An 18257-nucleotide genomic window follows, 5' to 3' on the forward strand; every position below is an offset into this window, starting at 1 on the left:
TTTTTGAAAAACTTCTCTTAAAACTTGAATTTTTCCTTTAGAAGAACTTACTTTTAGTTCGAATTGGATTTTGATGGATTTTGGTTAAAATCATGATGGAAATTGGGAAAAATTGGTTCTTTAGATTTGATTTGTCATTTGGAACCTGGATTTGTTGAATTCCTTTGAAAGTATCTCGGATTTGCAAGTTTTGACCCTGTTTTCTTCGGATCGGCCACGATGGTCGATCTGTCCACCTTCCACCGGTCGACCGGTTCCTTCTTCACTGACCGGCCGACCGGTGAAGAACAACTTCTTTGTCATTGGTCGACCGGTGCACACGTGATTTGACCTGAATTTGTCTAAAAACCCTGTTTTGACTCTAGTTTTCAAAGAGAACTCAAATTAGCTTCATTTGGGAACCTAAAGTAGTTGGATCAACATCTTTAAACCATGTTTTGATATCAAAATACTTGAATGATGATTTGAAACATGAAATGATTTATGAAACTTGGAATTGGATTAAGGCACACTAATAGGAAATCGAAGTGTATAATTGAGCTTGATTTCTTTTCGGAATGAGAATTGAATCCTAAAAAAAAAAAAATAATAATTAATTAATTTTGTGTTCATTAAATGTTTCTAATATGTAAATTTAAATATTTCCAATGGATTTAAATATTTTTAATATTTATATTTTTACCCTAAAAGTGCGTGTAGACACATTTCTGATATGTTTCTAAAATATCCTATAATGATTATCCTTTAGTTTTCTTTTATTTCTTTTTCTTTCTTTCCTTCCTCGGCTCACTCTCTCTCTCTCTTGTCTCTCGTTCTCTCTTTCTCTCAAAATTGGTTACCATTTCTCAAGATCTTGAACCCAAGAGGAACTTCAAGAAGATTTCAACATCAAAGGAAGGATTTGGGGTAAGATTTTTGAAAAACTTCTCTTGAATCTTGAATTTTTCCTTCAGAAAAACTTATTTTTAGTTCGAATTGGATTTTGATGGATTTTGGTTAAAATCATTATGGAAATTGGGGAAAATTAGTTCTTTGGACTTGATTTGTCAGTTGGAACCTGGATTTGTCGAATTCCTTCGAAAGTATCTTGGATTTGAACTCGGATTTGCAGGTTTTGGCCCTGTTTTCTTCGAATCGGCCATGTCGATCAATCTGTCCATCTCCCACCGGTCGACCGGTTCCTTCTTCACCGGCCGACCGGTGAAGAACAACTTCTCTGTCACCAATCGACCGGTGCACACGTGATCTGACCTGAATTTGTCTAAAAACTCTGTTTTGACCCTAGTTTTCAAAGAGAACCCAAATTAGCTTCATTTGGGAACCTAAAGTAGTTGGATCAGCATCTTTAAAACATGTTTTGAGATCAAAATCCTTGAAATGATGATTTGAAACATGTAATGATTTATGAAACTTGAAATTGGATTAAGGCACACTAATATGAAATTGAAGTATATAATTGAGCTTGATTTGTTTTAGGAATGAGAATTGAATCCTAAAACGTTATTTTGTATCAATGCTGGTTGACGAATCAGATTGAAGGCTTTGAGGAAGCGGAAGCTAGGATAGCGCAATGCTAGTAACAGGTTTGGTACTTGAGAGGTGAGATTTCTTGTCATTTTCCTTGATAGCCTGTTTTTAAAGAGTTTTGACCTTATGAATGTTTTAAAGAAAGGACATGACTAAAAAAGAAAAGTATTTCAACATAATAGCTTGATTTTAGCTATTGGAATCATAATGAACTGACTCAAAGTTTTATTAAATTATTTCTTAAGATAAGATATCTTACGAACTAGTAAGCCTGTTGATGGTCTAGATAGGATATTCAGTGTGTATCCTCAGGGGCAGAACCCGAAACCCAGACTGGGCCACTACGGTGATGTTAAGGCTTGTGCTTGTGGTTGTGTAAGTAATTTATCATAGTATAAATTACTTGTTGATGCCTGTAATACAGAATTTAAAGTTTATACTTCCTTTTAGAAAAAGGGATGTTAGGTTCCAGCTATTGTATTGGAACTGGATATCTTTAATTATTTACTTACTCATTTATTTACTCGTTTATAAAGTTTTTCTTAAATACATCCTACTAGGCTTTGTGCTCATGTTTTATTTTTGTTTCTATAAATATTAAACCCCTCCCAGGCAATGCTAGAAGCAGTGCAGAATAAGGGCAATCTCTGACAATCCTAGCTTGTGTAATTCGAGAAGGAGTTGAGCTATCCATCATCCTTATGTATAAATGTAAGAATTGTAAATTCTAAGACTATAAACTTCGAATATCGAGACTGTGGTTGATGTCTGTAAATGTTATTTACATGTTCATGTATGTACAATATTGTATATCCTGTGGGTGAGATCTCAAATTATGTCAGAGGCTTAGTTTTAAACTTGTTTTATCAGAAAGGTGTGCAAGTCCCGATCAATTTCTTATAATCTAATTTCAGTAAAAATGTGAGGCTTGTTTGGAAATTGCTTTAATATTTTACTTTTAGTTTTGATTATTGTATTTCCAAATGTTTAATTACTTTCTTAACTATGTTTAACTTCTAAACGAGCCTCCACGTCACTAACCCCTGTTTTGGGACATGACATTTTATGTGAGAGCTTTTTGCTGTAGTAAAAAAATTAGATGTGAATGTTTCTTAGAGTTTTTTATTGTAGCAAAACTCAAATTCTAAACTCGAATTGGTGAAATAAACGGGACCTTAGTTGATTATTTAATATTTCTTTTGTGTTTGAATTTTTTAATTTGATTATTGTTGCTTTTAATCTAATTGGTTGAAAAAACAACATAATGTAGCATATTATGTTTAATAATCTGGCAGGTTATGAAGCATAATTTATCAGGTTATATACATAATCTGATAGTTTATGGATCATAAATTGGCTGGTTATGGATCATAGTCTCATAAATTGACAAATTATGAAGCGTAAGTTGTCAGGTTATGAAGCATAAACTAGCAGTTTCTCGATCATAACTTGTCATACAATGTTTGACGACGGTGACCGACATAATCTATCAAGTTATAGATCAAAACTTGATAGACTATGGCCAGCGCGACGACCGGCGAACGGCATAATCTATCAATTATGGATCATAATCTAATAGATTATGGCCGGCGCTGGTGTAATCTGTCAGGTTATGGATCATAGCCTGATAGATTATAGCCGGCGGTTGGTCGTAGACCTGCCAGTGGCCATTGTAATCTGTTAGGTTATGGATAATAACATGTCAGGTATTGATCAACCGGTCGGAGACTCGCCGGTGGACGGTGGAGAACCGCCGACTGGCAACGGGAGACTGTCGGCATATCTTATAATTATTTAATGGACCATTGAGGGTAACTTTGAAAATTTAAAAATGTTTAATTTAACTATTTTCATTATTTTAATTGTAAAAAGGTAGAAATCAATAAGTTAATTTTTAAGGGGTAGAAATAAATTTGGGTACCTATTTTAAGGGTTATTTTCCTTATTTTCTCTTTGTCTAAATACCACTTTTATCTCTTTTATTACACAAATACTTGAAATACTCTATGTATCTATAGAATCATATCAAAAATATCCAGTGTTCAAAAAAGTAGTCTCAAAATACCATATGAAACAATTTAATTTCTAAAAATACCAGATTATCCTTCTCAACGTATATCAATACAAATTTTTTTGAACTCTATATCAAATACAATTTAAAACATTATTAAGCCAAATGTTAAAAAAAATCAAAATTTAAAAAATTCTCAAAATAATTGAAATAGTCATTTGATTAAAATATTTATTTGAACCTTTTAAAAGTTTTTGAATACCCCGTGATAAAAAAAGTAGTCTAAAAAATATCATATGAAACAATTTAATTTCTAAAAATGCTAGATTATCCTTCTCAACGTATATCAATACAAATTTTTTTGAAGTCTATATCAAATACAATTTAAAACATTATTAAGCCAAATGTTAAAAAAAATCAATTTTTTAAAAATTCTCAAAATAATTGAAATATTAATTTGATTAAAATATTTATTTGAACCTTTTAAAAGTTTTTTATTTAATGTATTAGTTTATTCATACTTAAAACAACATTTAATATAGATCGGAAGGATAATCTTAATATTTTTTTAAACTTTAATTGCTTGAGTGGATATTTTGTGACTGATTTTTCAAATAAAAGGATGTTTTGGGGTTTTTATAATGGGAGGGAAAAAATGTTAATATTTAGACAAAAGATGGTTTTTTTTTATTATTATTATTTTCTCTAAGAATAAAATAATAAATTATAACTTAAAATTCGTTTGATTCATAAATTAAACAATATAATTATAATTATTTTTTATATATATATTTTTTTTAATATTTTAACAAATCACGATTATAATTCGAATCAAGGAATCCCTTTACCAGGCTCTTAGTTTTCCTAGTACATCACGGCCTTGGTTTCGGTGCATCTCGAAAAGAAGCCTGAGAGTCAGCCCTTCTCCCTGATCCACCGATTTCAAGCCCAGCTCCTCCACGGTTAGTTTTCTGTTTGTAATTTTCGTTTGAATTTGGGATTTTGTGGTCTTTCAGGAAACGTTTCTGTTATGATTCTTCATTTCCCTTTGTTTCTATGATCGGGATTTCATAGATTTTACAAATCTCTAAGTGGGTTTGCTTAGGAATGGAAATCTTTGCTCATTGGATGATAATGGTCATTTGGCTTATTATGTCGTTGTTATAATTTGCAAAATGGGGACATTGAGAGTGCGAACAATGGAGATTTCCGCTGTTGACTATACGAATGAAAATGCGCTTCAATTGTGTTCGTCGTTTTTGTTTGAAGTTGAAGTTGTGGTTTATGGATTGTAGAATTTTTGTATTTGAAATTCTAATTTATGAAGTAGAAATCAGAATATGGAATTCGTTTTATTGTGGAATTTGTTGATAATGATTGATGTGTTCGGAATTGGCTATTGTGATTTTTGGTTGATACAGGTGAAAATTGCTATTCTTTGGTTTGCTTGATAGCTGTTTATGATTTTTTATTTTTAATATTTTACTATTTTGGAAGAATTGTATTAGTTTAAATAGTTGGATATTCTTAGAAGTTCATATTTGTGAGTTTTCTTTGAGATTTGTGAAATTTGTTGGAAAATGGATAGGAAAGAGACCTTTCTCTTATTTAGTTTGGTATGGATTCTCTTCCCTATTCTCTCCATATCTGTAGAGAATAAAATTGGTCTTCTTTGAAGAATTTGGAATCACTCACCTAATCCTCTCACCCCTCTCCCTCCTTCCGCTTTTCTCTCCTACCAAACAAGCTCTAAGCTCGACTGTCAACCATAGGTCCCAAAATCCTCACTAATCCTCAGTAATACCGAATGAAGATTACATTTGAACTCATCTCGTAAATATATTTGTACATTTGCATCCTTCAAAGTAGGTCTAAGGAGTTATTGTTGCTTTTCCTTAAATTGTGGGGTATTCTGGAATCTGGGCATATACTTAGATCAGTGAATTGATGTAATATAGGTACAACTAAATACATGATGGTTTTCTGCTTTTCTTCTCTCCTGTATTTCATCTCCAGAAAGGTTTAACTATTTTTCTAGTTATGCTTTATGTATTCTTTGTAGCTCTCTCTCTGATGTATCCTTTCATATTTATACAGGCCATGTATATCCGTGTCAAGCGTAATAAGACAACTTACTTTATCCAGTGTGAACCGACTGAAACTGTTTTGGATATCAAGCAGAAATTGCATGTTCTTATTGATCAACCAGTAAATGATCAGTGTTTGACCCTAATGAACGACGGGCAAACAGGGCAAGTACTGGAGGATCAAAAGACATTGGCAGATGAGAAGGCAACAATCTACTATTGCATATAGTTTATTTGATTATTCTTCATTTTCTCTTAAACTTATTACTTCAACTAAATTTCATTATCGTGAGGAGAATATTATATTATAAGCATTTGTTGTTAATGTGCTAAGTGTAATTTTTTTTTTCTATGCCTTTTCAGGTGGAAAATGATGCTGTCGTGGCATTAACCTTGAGAAAAGGTTGTGTTTCATATTCCTTTATTTTTTCCCTAGTCTCATATGGATATCGACAGTCGAAATCACAAATCATATGAATGATTTTATATCTATTTTGCTAAGTCAGATTCTGATATCAGTTTAGTTTTAAGAGTTGTCACTTTCTGCTGTTCTAATCTAGTTTTTTGCTATCAAGGATGTTGGTGTGACTTTTAGAGGAATTTAGCTCCTAGACACTTTAGTACTTAGATGGCACTTCATATTCTTCTTTCTTGTTCTGCTGGAAGAGAATATTCGAGTGGGGTATCCTTGGGAATAAACATCCTTAGAGTAACTTACACTTCGATGATTGAAAAAGAACTACTAGCAGAAGGCATTAAACGAATGTTTTTTCTGGTTTGGTAATAGATGAATCCTTTGAAAGTTGGAGGACGAGTTAGACCAGGGATCAAGGTGTTTATAAAACGTTTAACACCTTATAACTTTTGAAATTTGTCCAATAAGTTTGTGTAGTTTAAATTGTCACCTTTATGTTTGAGTTATAATTTTCCCTGTTGCTTTCAGATGACAATGAGTTTGAAGAGGTTAACATTGTACGGCCAAGTGATTTCTACCAATCGCGTGAGGGCGATGGCGGCAATTGGTGAAGTCGGGAACTCGCCCTTGCCAATAGAGAAAGTGTAGGTGCATTTGTCCACCCTTTTAGCCATGACCCATCTTCTAATACAGTGATATAGTCCTATACTCGATTGAATAATAGACAAGAATTGTATCTACACTTTAGGGATATCAATCTTGGGATTTGGCGTCGTGATTTCATGCTGCTTATCAAAGCAACAGAGTGAAGTGTCTTGAGCCAACACTTCATGCAATGGTCATCGAACACAAATTGTGCTGAAAGATGTTTGTACTTTTGTTCGTTTGCATTGAGTTACATACCTTCTCTTTTTTGTTTTGTTTTTTGCGTTTTATTTATTTATTTATTTTTTCGTGTGAAGCAGGAGATTAGTTACTAAAGCTGTTTCGTGTGTGTGTGTGTATATATATATATATATATTTAGAAACTTTGATTGCTTCTGAGATCAAGCATTGAAGCCTACAAGAGTTTACCAAATAATTTACAAAAACAAAAAAAAATTTGGGACTAACTTGTTGAATACCGAACAATTCACAAATGGGAAAAGTCATTATTTTTTTTATTTTTTATTTTTAGAAAAAGCCAAATTTCATGTTTCTTCTTAAATTGTAGGCTTTTGTCACAAAATGCTCTTTAAACTTTAATTTTGGGTTTTTTTTTTTGTTTTCTCCCAATCTTCTTAAAAAAACAAAAAGTCCTTACATAAAGAATTTTTTAAAAATAACACGTATCACATAAACAATGAATGATGCTAAACAATCTTATAAATAGTTACTTTGTTAGCTTCTTTTCTGCAGTCACACGGAAGTGTAATTACCTAATAGAAGTTATCATCTTTTTTACTACACCTAACTTTTTCTTTAATTTACTTGACCTAAGGAACATTGAGGGTTAGCAACCAACAACAATAGTAGAAGTAAGAATTTAATAAAGAGAAAAAAATTACATTAGTTATTGAAATTTGGAGTGGAAAAACTAATGTCATGTTTCTTACAACAACTCAAACTGCTGGTTAGGATTCAAAGCTTAGTTCAAGATTCAAATTAATGGGGGAGAGGAAAATTGAAATGCAATTCAAACCATTAATAATGGTTCAAACCCTTGATTTTTAGAATTCATCCTCCCTCTAAATTCTAATAATTCGAATTGTTGTCAATAGTTTAACGGTTTCAGATTCAACTTTTTCTCTCTCTTCAATTTCAATCTTAAAAATTCATAATTTTTTCGTTTTAATTTTGATTGAGATGATTTTTTTAATGTGTTTATAATGAAAAATGGAACAAATCCCCACCCATATTATATATTTTTTAATATCATTTACAATGAGGTTTTACAAGATTTATTATAAAATTCTAGTGACAGTTTTTATTTACAATTTAAATTATAATTTATTTGCATATTCAAACACCGGTTCGAATCATAATCAAAATCACCACAATTCAAATTCTATAATTCTAACTAAAAAAATTTAAATCTCTGCCGTTTGAATTGTTGAATAAAATAAGTCGTAATTAAAGCTCCAGAGAATTCTATGAGAGTGCCTTAAAAAAGTAAAAAAAAAAAAGAAAGAATAAAAAACGGACAGACTTTCCTCGACTCAAAGGAGATGGAGCAATCCATTATGTCGAACTCCAAGGAATCTGCGGACGGAGAAAATGGCTCATTTATTTCGGTCTCGTTCGTTTTGCAGATTTGAGTTTTTAATTTAAATTAAATGTGTTTTTAACTGTAGAAGAAAAAGTTAAATATAATATTTTGTAAGAATTTTTAACTGTAAAAATCTAAAATAGAAAACTCAAATCGGTGAAATAAATAAGGTCTTTATGCGTTTAAACCTAAAATTTTAAATCTGTTACTATTTTTACATAAAAAATTTAAATTGAAATGCTAAAATCAAGAATCATAAAGGTACGAACCAAACGGCCATTATAAACTCTCTCCAACTCCGAATTCAGGTTCTCTCTCTCTCTCTCTCTCTCTCCTAAGTTCGGTTGAGTTTCCACATTAGGGTTTTAATGGCGGGTTTTCTAGTTCAAACAGGAGCTAGAGGCTGAGAACGCTAAGTTACTTTTGCGCCTCTCAAATTGTACCTGTTCTCAGGTTCCTTTCCCTCTCAAATTATTTCTGCATTTGATGTACATTTGAATTTCTGAATGGAAACAAAGAAAAAGAAAATGAATGACTACCATCTTTTTAACTAAGAAATTTAAGTTGGATTTTGATGTGTTAATAATGGTGCAGAATGAAAAGAAGCTTGGCATTTCTGTTGTAAACTTAACGGAAAACATTATGGATTCAGAACCTGGTGGCAGTAACACCATGAAGATGAAGTTGAATGGCAAAACTTCAGGTCATTTTTCCTTTTTTTTCCCTTAACTCTGTTCTTTTTATCAATTATTTGAGTTAAGATAAAGAAGGCTTCTTCTTAGCCGAAGATTTCCATGCAGGTCTCTATTTATAATTTTTGTTACCTTTTTTTTTAATTGTGAAATCGCTGTGAATTTTTTTTTTATGTATATTATATTTTTTCTTTTAAAATTGTAGTTTCCTTTTCATCCCGTTAGGGGATGAAAACAAATGGGTTTTGAGTTCAAAATTACGAGTGGAATTTGGACTTTTTGCTGTTCTTTTTTTAAAGACAAAGTTGGCATATTAGTTTCCATTCAGTTTCACCTTCATTAACTTTCAAGTTCTTATTTCGTATTTGGAATCGATTTTGCCAATTCTGTTTTGATTTAAAAGCAGAAAAGGCGCCATTTTCTTGCAATCTGTGTAAGGAGCTATTGGTGGAGATCATGTCTTGATTGCCTCCTAAGTCTCTAATACGATTCAATTGCGTCTATCCTTGTCAAAAGTCTCATCAAAGACCCAGTATTCGTGGCTAAGCACTTCCAAAATTCCATGTCTTCTACACGCATACTTTTCAGTGGCGACCACTTCTGCCACTGAGAGGTGAAAACACACAAATGCTTGGTGTTCTCGTTGCTCAATGTATTAAGTGATGACAATGCTGATGACGACATTCATTCTTTTACTGAGGATTTAAGCTTATTGCCTATTCGGACTTACAATTATACGGGTTATGGAACAGAGCGGTATCATTGTAATGGCATCTTTTGCCTATTTAATCCGTATTCGGGTACCTTTACCTTATGCAACCCAGCAATCAAGGAATTCAAGCTTCTCCCAAAACCATGCCATGAATTTGTCTTCACAGAAGTGGGGTTCGGCTATGATCCAAAATCCAATGACTACAAGGTTGTTATATTTGGGCCTGAGTGTTTGAGCAAATCTTTTAGAGCTGAGGTGTACTGTCTAAATACTCATTCTTGGAGAGAGATCAATTATGATGTAGTTGATCGCTGTCCATCTTCCGAAAAATCTGTCTGCCTAAATGGAGTTGTTTATTGGTTTATTCGTGAGGGCATAATCCTTTCCTTGATTTGTGCAATGAGGTATTTCATAGCATAATGATACCGGCTTGCACTGCACCAACTAGATGGAGCATTAGAGTGTGGAATGAGTCTGTTGCTGTGATTTACTCTTTCTGTGATGAACAAGTGATGTCCTATGAAATATGGGTGATGGACAACTGTTATGATAGTGTCAAAGATTCATATTCTTGGAGTAATGTTTGAACAATGAAGAGCTGCTTATAAAAAAAGAATCGGGAGTTTTGTGCTCTTGCGACATCCATAGCCAGAAGCTTAGAGAGATCAACAATCTCAAGGCTAAATATATAGAATATTGGAGTTTCTCGTATGCTAGGAGCCTGGTTTCGCTGCGAGGAAGAGAGTACTACTGATGCTAAGGTGGTTTTCTTGCTTCATCTTTTCTTGTTTATAACGGTGTTGGTTTCGCTGCGAGGAAGAGAGTACTACTGATGCTAAGGTGGTTTTCTTGCTTCATCTTTTCTTGTTTATAACGGTGTTGCTTGCTTCATCTTTTCTTGTTTATAACGGTGTTGCTTGCAAATTTTCTTGTTCTCATGATGCTGTTGAGGGCTTGTCTCCTTCAATCTTCGTATCCAATTTCTTAGAAAGTACTGCCAATCATTGATCTACTAATGTGATTTGGAGTTTTTCTTAAAGTGAACAGTATGTTTTTGTAACAGAGTGAACAAGCGCTATTGCAAAGATCCGAAGAGTAATAGCATGATTCTTTTCACAATTCAAGTTTTATTGCTATAATATTTTTTCTCATAAAATTTAAATTCTACTTTTTTTGTTACAGTGTTCTCTCTCACATAAACAACTCAAGTTCTCAACTTGAGGTTTTTTTTTTTTTTTTTTTTTTTTTTTTGGGAAAAGAAACACAGTTTTATTGATAAAAATTTGGTTTCCCTAACTAGAACAACCAAGCTCTGATAGATAGAATAATCAAATCAGAGATTTTACAGATATGGTGCCCAGCATCTAACTCACTATGAAAAAATGGTCTCTTAGCCCATGTTGAGACCCGGCATTTTACATTATCTCATAATACTCAACTATCCTCCGATCTCCCTCAAAAATTTTGCTATTCCTTTATAACCAAATACTCCAAAGAGTAGCTATGAGAGCAACCTTCCATAAAATTCAACCTTTAAGACTAATGTGGCGTTTGGTTCATGGATTCAAATCATGTGATTAGAACCATTTTCAATTTACGTGTATTTTTTGTGAGAAAAAATACTGTAGCGAATCATGAACCATGATTCGAATCAGGGAACGAATTTAGATACCAAATGGACTCTAAAACTACTCGGAGAAGAAAATTCAAGCAACTCCAAACAATTTGTCGGAGTAACCCAAGAGAGCCTGAATTCCTTTAACAACGAAGATCATACTTGATGAGATACTGAACAATGTATAACAAGTGATTAGCAGACTCTACCTCCTTGCAAAGAACGCACCACCCTGGGGATAATGAAAGATAAGGACTCCTACGCTGCATCAAATTGTGAGTGTTCAATTTGTTAAGAAGTAGGAGCCAACAAAAAACTTGAATTTTAGAGGGAACATGGCTTTTTCAAATTTTATCAAATAAATCAGCTGAAGATTCTAATGTCAGCAAAGAAAAATAAGACTTTTAACAGAAAATATCCCATTTGAATCTGGAAACCAAATCCTCCGATCCTCAAGAACACTGCATAGAGTTACTCCTTCCAGTACTGAAACTAATTCAGAGGCCTCAAATTTCTTGAAAACTGAAAATCCCAAGATCAAACCCCACTCTCTTGAAAATTAGACGACGAAACAAAGTCCGCGATCGGTTGATTATGTAAGGGAGAGATACGATATAATGCTGGAAATTTCAACTTCAAAGGCATCTCACTGCACCACACATCCTCCCAAAATATGATGATCTCACCCGAACCAATCTTCCATTTAACTTGCTGAAAATACCGAGCTGAGACAGACTGAACAGCTTTCCAAGGTGACTCTAGAGGCTGCTGCTCCAGCATACCAACCGTTATTATCCAACCCATACTTCAATGACTTTATGCCATAAAAATCTCTTCCTACACGGAATCTCCATAACCATTTTGCTAGGAGAGCTTCATTCCTTTTTCTAATATTACCGATACCCAGCCCCCCGAACTTTTTGGGTTTACACACTTGCTCCCAAGCCACAAGATGAGAGGCACTATCCTCAGAAAAACCTTTCCACAAGAAATACCTCATTAATTTATCTATCTCCTCCGCCACACCAACCGGAGTTCTGGAAATGGACAAATAGTACAACTTGAGTTGTGAAACAAATATGTTTTAGTTTCTTAGAAATTGTGCAAGTAATTTCTGTAATATGTACATCAAGTTGGTATATATCAGTGTGCATCGCATGGAAAGTAGAAACCTAATTTTCATCGTTTTATTGTGCCAAATTTATAATTTTGTCGACGAAAATAGATATATCCACCAGTTTTGAATGTGGATGTGTGTGTGTGTGTGTGTGTTTCTTTTTTTCTTTCATTTTTTTTTCCAGTCTATTAGTATTCGTCAGTGCAGTTGTTTGCATCCTAATTTAGTTGCAATTGAGCAAGAATGATAAAAGGAAAAAGATATTGAGAATGAAGTTTCGATGATATATCACATTTTGGGATGCTTTACTAAAAATCGCATTTTAGTAAGTTTTGGAAAAAAAAACATTTTTTTTTTAATGGCCAATTTTGGGCTCTCTTTTTTTTTTTTTTTTTTTTTTGAGGGGAGACATCCCTTCTTATTTAAAAGGAAAACTTCTATTTATTTTTGTAGCGGAAAGGAAAGGCTGTTTTTTCTCCCTTTTTTTTTTTCTTTTTTTTTTTTGTAGTTGGGTTTTAGAATGATCAATCATTGATAGAGAAAAGTACATGATTTGTTATGATTTTTTTTAAAAAAATTTGCTATCTATATCATTTTAAATAATTACGTGTCATTTTATCTTTTTATTTTTTTCTTATTAAATAAATAATAATTATTTATTTTTAAGTAGAATGACATGAATAATATTTTTTACCATTTTGAGTGATATTTCTAATTTTTCCCCTCATTAATATTTTCCAATAGTCTATCATTAGTGGATCGATAAATTATTAATTGATATTGGTTGATAACTTACTAGATTAGTGATCAGTGAAAGATCATCAAAACAATCAATGGTGGACAAGTTAATCACTAATAGAAAAGAACTCCATCCGTCATTGATTAACCATTTCTTAAAACGGTCATTAAACTTGGGTTTTATACAAAACAACTTTAAAAAAAAAAAAAAAAAAATACAGCCATTTGCTTCAGAGCCCTGCGAAAATTACCTGAAACTCCCTAGTTTTTTCCACTATTAATGAAATTGGTCTTCTTTGAAGGATTTGAAACCACTCGTCTAATCCACATTCCTCCTCTTTTCTCTCCTACCAAACGACCATAGCTCCCAAAATCCTCACTATTTCTCTCACCCCTCTCCCTCCTCCCACTTTTCTCTCCTACCAAACATGCTCTTAAGCTCAGAGTGTCGCATAATTTCTTGTGCATTTATTTCCCAATGTCGAAATTTGTTGTTGGAAATCAAGGGGGAGAAAACGAAGTGATTATTTTTCCAGATCTTTAGGATGATTGGGTAACAAGTTACTGCTACTAATACCCAAAGAAGATTAAATTTGTACTCATCTCGTAAATATATTTGCACATTTCGACCCTTCAAAATAGGTCTATGGAGTTTTTGTTGCTTTTGCTTAAATTGTGGGATATTCTGGGCATATACTTAGATTAGGGAATGGATGAAATATAGGTACAACTAAATACATGATGGTTTTCTGCTTTTCTTCTCTCTTCTGTTCATCTCCAGAAAGGTTCAACTATTTTTATAGTTATGCTTTATGTGTTCTTTGCAGCTCTCTCTCGGATGTATCCTTTGAAGCGTAATAAGACAACTTACTTTATCCAGTGCAAACCGACTGAAACTGTTTTGGGTATCAAACAGAAATTGCATGTTCTTATTTATCAAGCAGTAAATGATCAGTCTTTGATCCTAATGAGCGACGGGCAAACAGGGCAAGTACTGGAGGATCAAAAGACATTGGCAGATGAGAAGGCAACAGTCTTTTATTGCGTACAGTTTATTTGATTATATTTTGTTTTCTCTTGTACTGGTTACTCAAAACTAAATTTCATTATCACGAGGAGGATATTATATTATAAACATTTGTTGTTAATGTGTTTGAGTGTAATTTTTTATGCCTTTTCAGGTGGAAAATGATGCTGTCGTGGCATTAACTTTGAGAAAAGGTTGTATTTCTTATCCCTTTATTTTTTTTTCCCCCTAATCTCATATGAATACTGGCAGTCAAAATCACAAATCATATGAATGATTTTAATATCTATTTTGTTAAGGCAGATGCTGATATGTTTAGTTTTAATAGTTGTCACTTTCTGCTGTTCTAATCTATTTTTGTGCTGTCAAGAGATTGCACCTACTTTCCCCTCCTTTTCTGTTGAAGTGTCATGGTGCCTGATATGATGATTCTTGAAAATGTTACTGCAACTATATACTCATTTATTTCACCGATTAGAGTTTTCAGTTTTAGGTTTTTACAGTAAAAAGTTCTCAAAAAATGTCACATCTAATTTTTTCTGCTACAGTAAAAAGTTCTAAAAAAATGTCACATCTCAGCTCGAATTAAAAACTCGAATCCGCGAAGTGAATGAGGCCTATATGTCTCATATTTCAGAAAACCTCCATTTACAACTCTCAAGTGTATTCCACTGTATAAACAGTGATAGAGTTTTTAAGAACCTGACCTGTTTTAGCCACACGAAGGAGACAAAGTTTTTCAGTTACAAAGTGTCCTGAGAAAGTACTCGATTATTGTTCGGATGCTCCTTTCTGTGTTGAGCATGTTACCCTTGTTTTAGCCAACTTTTAGGACCATCTCAAGCAATTAAGTTTTAACATGTCGGTGTGACTTTTAGAGGAATTTAGCTCCTAGACACTTAATACTTAGATGGCACTTCAATATTCTTCTTTCTTGTTCTGCCGGAAGAGAGTAATCGAGTGGGGTATCCTTGAGAGTAAAAATCCTTAGTAACTTACAGTGATGATTGAAAAACAACTACTAGCAGAAGGCATTAAAAGAATGTTGTTTCTGGTCTAGTAATTTGGTGGCATTTGTGATTTTGACTCGCAAGAATTCTTTCCTAAAATTGTAAGGTTTCATCCAAAAAAAAAAAAAAAGTTTTCCCAATAAGTGCGTGTACTTTAAATTGTCACCTTATGTTTGAGTTAATAATTTTCCCTGTTGCTTTCAGATGACAATGAGTTTGAAGAGGTGAACATTGTACGGCCAAATGATTTCTACCAATCACGTGAGGGCGACGGAGGCAATGGGTGAAGTGTGGGGAACTCGCCCTTGCGAAGCTAACTGGCTGCAATAAAGAAAGTGTAGGTGCATTTGTCGACTCATTTAGCCATGATCCATCTTCTAATACAGTGATATAGTCCTTCTATACTCGATTAAATAATAGACAAGAATTGTATCAACAGTTTAGAGATATCAATCTTGGGATTTGGCGCCGTGATTTTGTGCTGCTTATCAAAGCGATAGAGTGAAGTGTCTTGAGCTAACCTTCATGCAATGTCATCGAACACAAATTGTGCTCAAAGATGTTTGCACTTTTGTTCATATGCATTGAGTTACATTCTCTTTTTTTGTTTTGTTTTTTGTGTTTTATTTTTTTCCCCGTGCGAAGCAGGAGATATATGTATTTTTAGAAACTTTGATTGCTTCTGAGATCAAGCATTGAAGCCTACAAGAGTTTATTAAGTAATTTCAAGTAAAGTGGCTAATTGGCTCTGTGTCCAGACTTGAGCCGAAACTTTTTCCAAAAGAATGTTATAGAATCAATGAAAACACCTACTTGTCATGCTAAAAGATTTCCAAATCATAAGTTGGTTTAGAATTCTTTATACTTGTTTTATGGCCAATTTTGGACCATTGGATGAGGGTGACTGAGATTTCTCTATGTTTGAGCATACTTAAGTAAAAGAAACCCTAGTTTCCAACTTAAGAGAGGATAAGAGGCACAAAATTTCTAGAGAGAAAAGCTTGGAGTTAGAGATTCTTTGAGGATGCTTGGGAGAGAGTCTTGAAGAGTTGAACGCTTGAAGTTCATCTCCACAAAGAGTTTTCTTTTCCTTCTCCCTTTTCTTTGTAGTTTTTAGTTTTTGTTCTTGAATTTGTAATTTTGGTTATAGATTGTATATTCTAGGACTTGATGTAATTTTATTTGAACTATGTTTTGAATATTTTGTCAATTGTTAGTTTAAATTTCATTTTGATTTATTTATGTTTCTCTATGCTTAATGTTTCCAAGTTATGTGATTTTAGATTTGTGATTTTGATGCTTGAGAGATATTCATTTCATAGTTCGAAATTGAAAAACATAATCTAGGTTGTTGTGAGTCTGAGAGGAGATCGACACTTACATAATCTCGTAGAGAGTCTAGGAATTTATGAGCCTGAGAGGTGATCAAGTCCTCAACCATCAACTAGGATTTTAGTCGTTGTGAGGCCAAACGGCGATCAACATTTGATTTCAAATTTAAGGGTTGAACTTATTGAATGTGTAGGTACACGATAGTATTAGGCCTTTTGAGGTGAAGTCTAAAAGTAAAACCGTGCGGATTCAGGCCCAAAGCGGACAGTATCATACCAAGTGGGGGTGCGGGTCGTTACATATGGTATCAGAACCTCTACCCAGCCGGAAATGTGGCCAACGAGGACGTTGGGCCCTCATGAGGAGGGGTGATTGTGACAACCATCAATCTCTTGAGACACAAGGCCAAGAAATGGTAAGTTGTGTAGTCTCACATTGCCTGGAGATGAAGATGGGTCTTGATTTATAAGGAATGACACAACCTCCCAATAGTATGAGGCCTTTTAGGGTGAAGCCTAAAAGTAAAACCGTGCGGACTCAGGCCCAAAGCGGACAATATCATACCAGGTTGGGGTGCGGGTCGTTACATATGGTATCAGAGCCTTTACCCAGCCGGAAATGTAGCCAACAAGGACGTTGGGCCCCCATGAGAAGGGGTGATTGTGACAATCATCAATCCCTTGAGGCACAAGGCTAAGAGAGAGTAAGTTGTGCAGCCCTACATCGCCTGGAGATGAAGATGGGTTCTGGTTTATAAGTAATGACACCACCTCCCAATAGTATGAGGCCTTTTGGGGTGAAGCTCAAAAGTAAAACCGTGCGGAGTCAGGCCTAAAGCGGACAATATCATACCAGGTGGGGGTGTGGGTCGTTACATATGATATCAGAGCCTCTATCCAACTAGAAATGTGGCCAACAAGGAGGTGGTATCGTTCATTATAAATCAGGACCTATCTTCATCCCCAGGCGATGTGGGACTGGACAACTTACCATTTCTTAGCCTTGTGCCTTAAGGGATTGATAGTTGTCACAATCACCCCTCCTCATAGGGGCCCAACGTTCTCGTTGGTCACATTTCCGGTTGGGTAAGGGCTCTGATACCATATCTAACGACCCGCACCCCCACCTAGTATGATATTGTCCGCTTTGAGTCTGAGTCCGCATGGTTTTACTTTTGGACTTCACCCCAAAATGCCTCATACTATTAGGAGGTGGTGTCATTCCTTATAAACTATGATCCATCTTCATCCCCAGACGATGTGGGACTGCACAACTTATTCTTTCTTGGCCTTGTGCATCAAGAGATTGATAACGATCCGCACCCCCACCTGGTATGATATTCTCCACTTTTGGCCTGAGTCCGCACGGTTTTACTTTTGGGCTTCACCCTAAAACGCCTCATACTATTGAGAGGTGGTGTCATTTATTATAAATAATGACCCATCTTCATCCCCAGGCGATGTGCGATTGCACAACTTGCCCTTTCTTGGCCTTGTGCCTCAAGGGATTGATGGTTGTCACAATCAGCCCTCCTCAACATTTGATTTCCAATTTAAGGGCCGAACTTATTGAATGTGTAGGCAGACAGGTTAGATAGAGATATTGACTCGAATATTTATGCATATTATCTCATTCGACACTCGAGAGAGGTAATGAATTGAGTGAAATTGACTAGCATTGGGTTGATAGGATGAACATATAAATGATAAGGTGAAGTCAAGTCCCT

The 18257-nt window shown here is 34.3% G+C and overlaps 2 protein-coding genes across 8 annotated transcripts; both read left to right on the top strand.

Annotated features, from left to right (window-relative positions):
- The first annotated feature begins 4369 nt into the window (after positions 1–4369).
- On the top strand, positions 4370–6964 carry LOC21391852. 3 transcript variants are annotated; one of them, XM_024175244.1, is made up of 5 exons: positions 4370–4500; positions 5636–5830; positions 5989–6028; positions 6569–6684; positions 6789–6964. In XM_024175244.1, the coding sequence occupies exons 2-4, from the start codon at positions 5639–5641 to the stop codon at positions 6649–6651; spliced, it is 315 nt and encodes a 104-aa protein (XP_024031012.1). In that variant the 5' UTR covers positions 4370–4500; positions 5636–5638; the 3' UTR covers positions 6652–6684; positions 6789–6964. The 3 variants fall into 3 exon arrangements, with proteins under 3 accessions (XP_024031012.1, XP_024031010.1, XP_024031011.1); XM_024175242.1 differs by having other exon boundaries at positions 6569–6964; XM_024175243.1 differs by lacking the exon at positions 4370–4500 and adding an exon at positions 5530–5558 and having other exon boundaries at positions 6569–6964.
- A 1739-nt stretch (positions 6965–8703) lies between these two features.
- LOC21391853 lies at positions 8704–15814 on the top strand. 5 transcript variants are annotated; one of them, XM_024175246.1, is made up of 5 exons: positions 8704–8741; positions 8883–8991; positions 13990–14189; positions 14344–14383; positions 15404–15814. In XM_024175246.1, the coding sequence occupies exons 2-5, from the start codon at positions 8931–8933 to the stop codon at positions 15484–15486; spliced, it is 384 nt and encodes a 127-aa protein (XP_024031014.1). In that variant the 5' UTR covers positions 8704–8741; positions 8883–8930; the 3' UTR covers positions 15487–15814. The 5 variants fall into 5 exon arrangements, with proteins under 5 accessions (XP_024031014.1, XP_024031018.1, XP_024031016.1 ...); XM_024175250.1 differs by lacking the exons at positions 8704–8741; positions 8883–8991 and adding an exon at positions 10103–10532 and having other exon boundaries at positions 13990–14207; XM_024175248.1 differs by lacking the exons at positions 8704–8741; positions 8883–8991 and adding an exon at positions 13410–13886 and having other exon boundaries at positions 13990–14207.
- Positions 15815–18257: the final 2443 nt, after the last annotated feature.

This window comes from Morus notabilis, unplaced genomic scaffold (genome assembly GCF_000414095.1).
Source record: "Morus notabilis unplaced genomic scaffold, ASM41409v2 Scaffold680, whole genome shotgun sequence".
Lineage (NCBI taxonomy): Eukaryota > Viridiplantae > Streptophyta > Magnoliopsida > Rosales > Moraceae > Morus > Morus notabilis.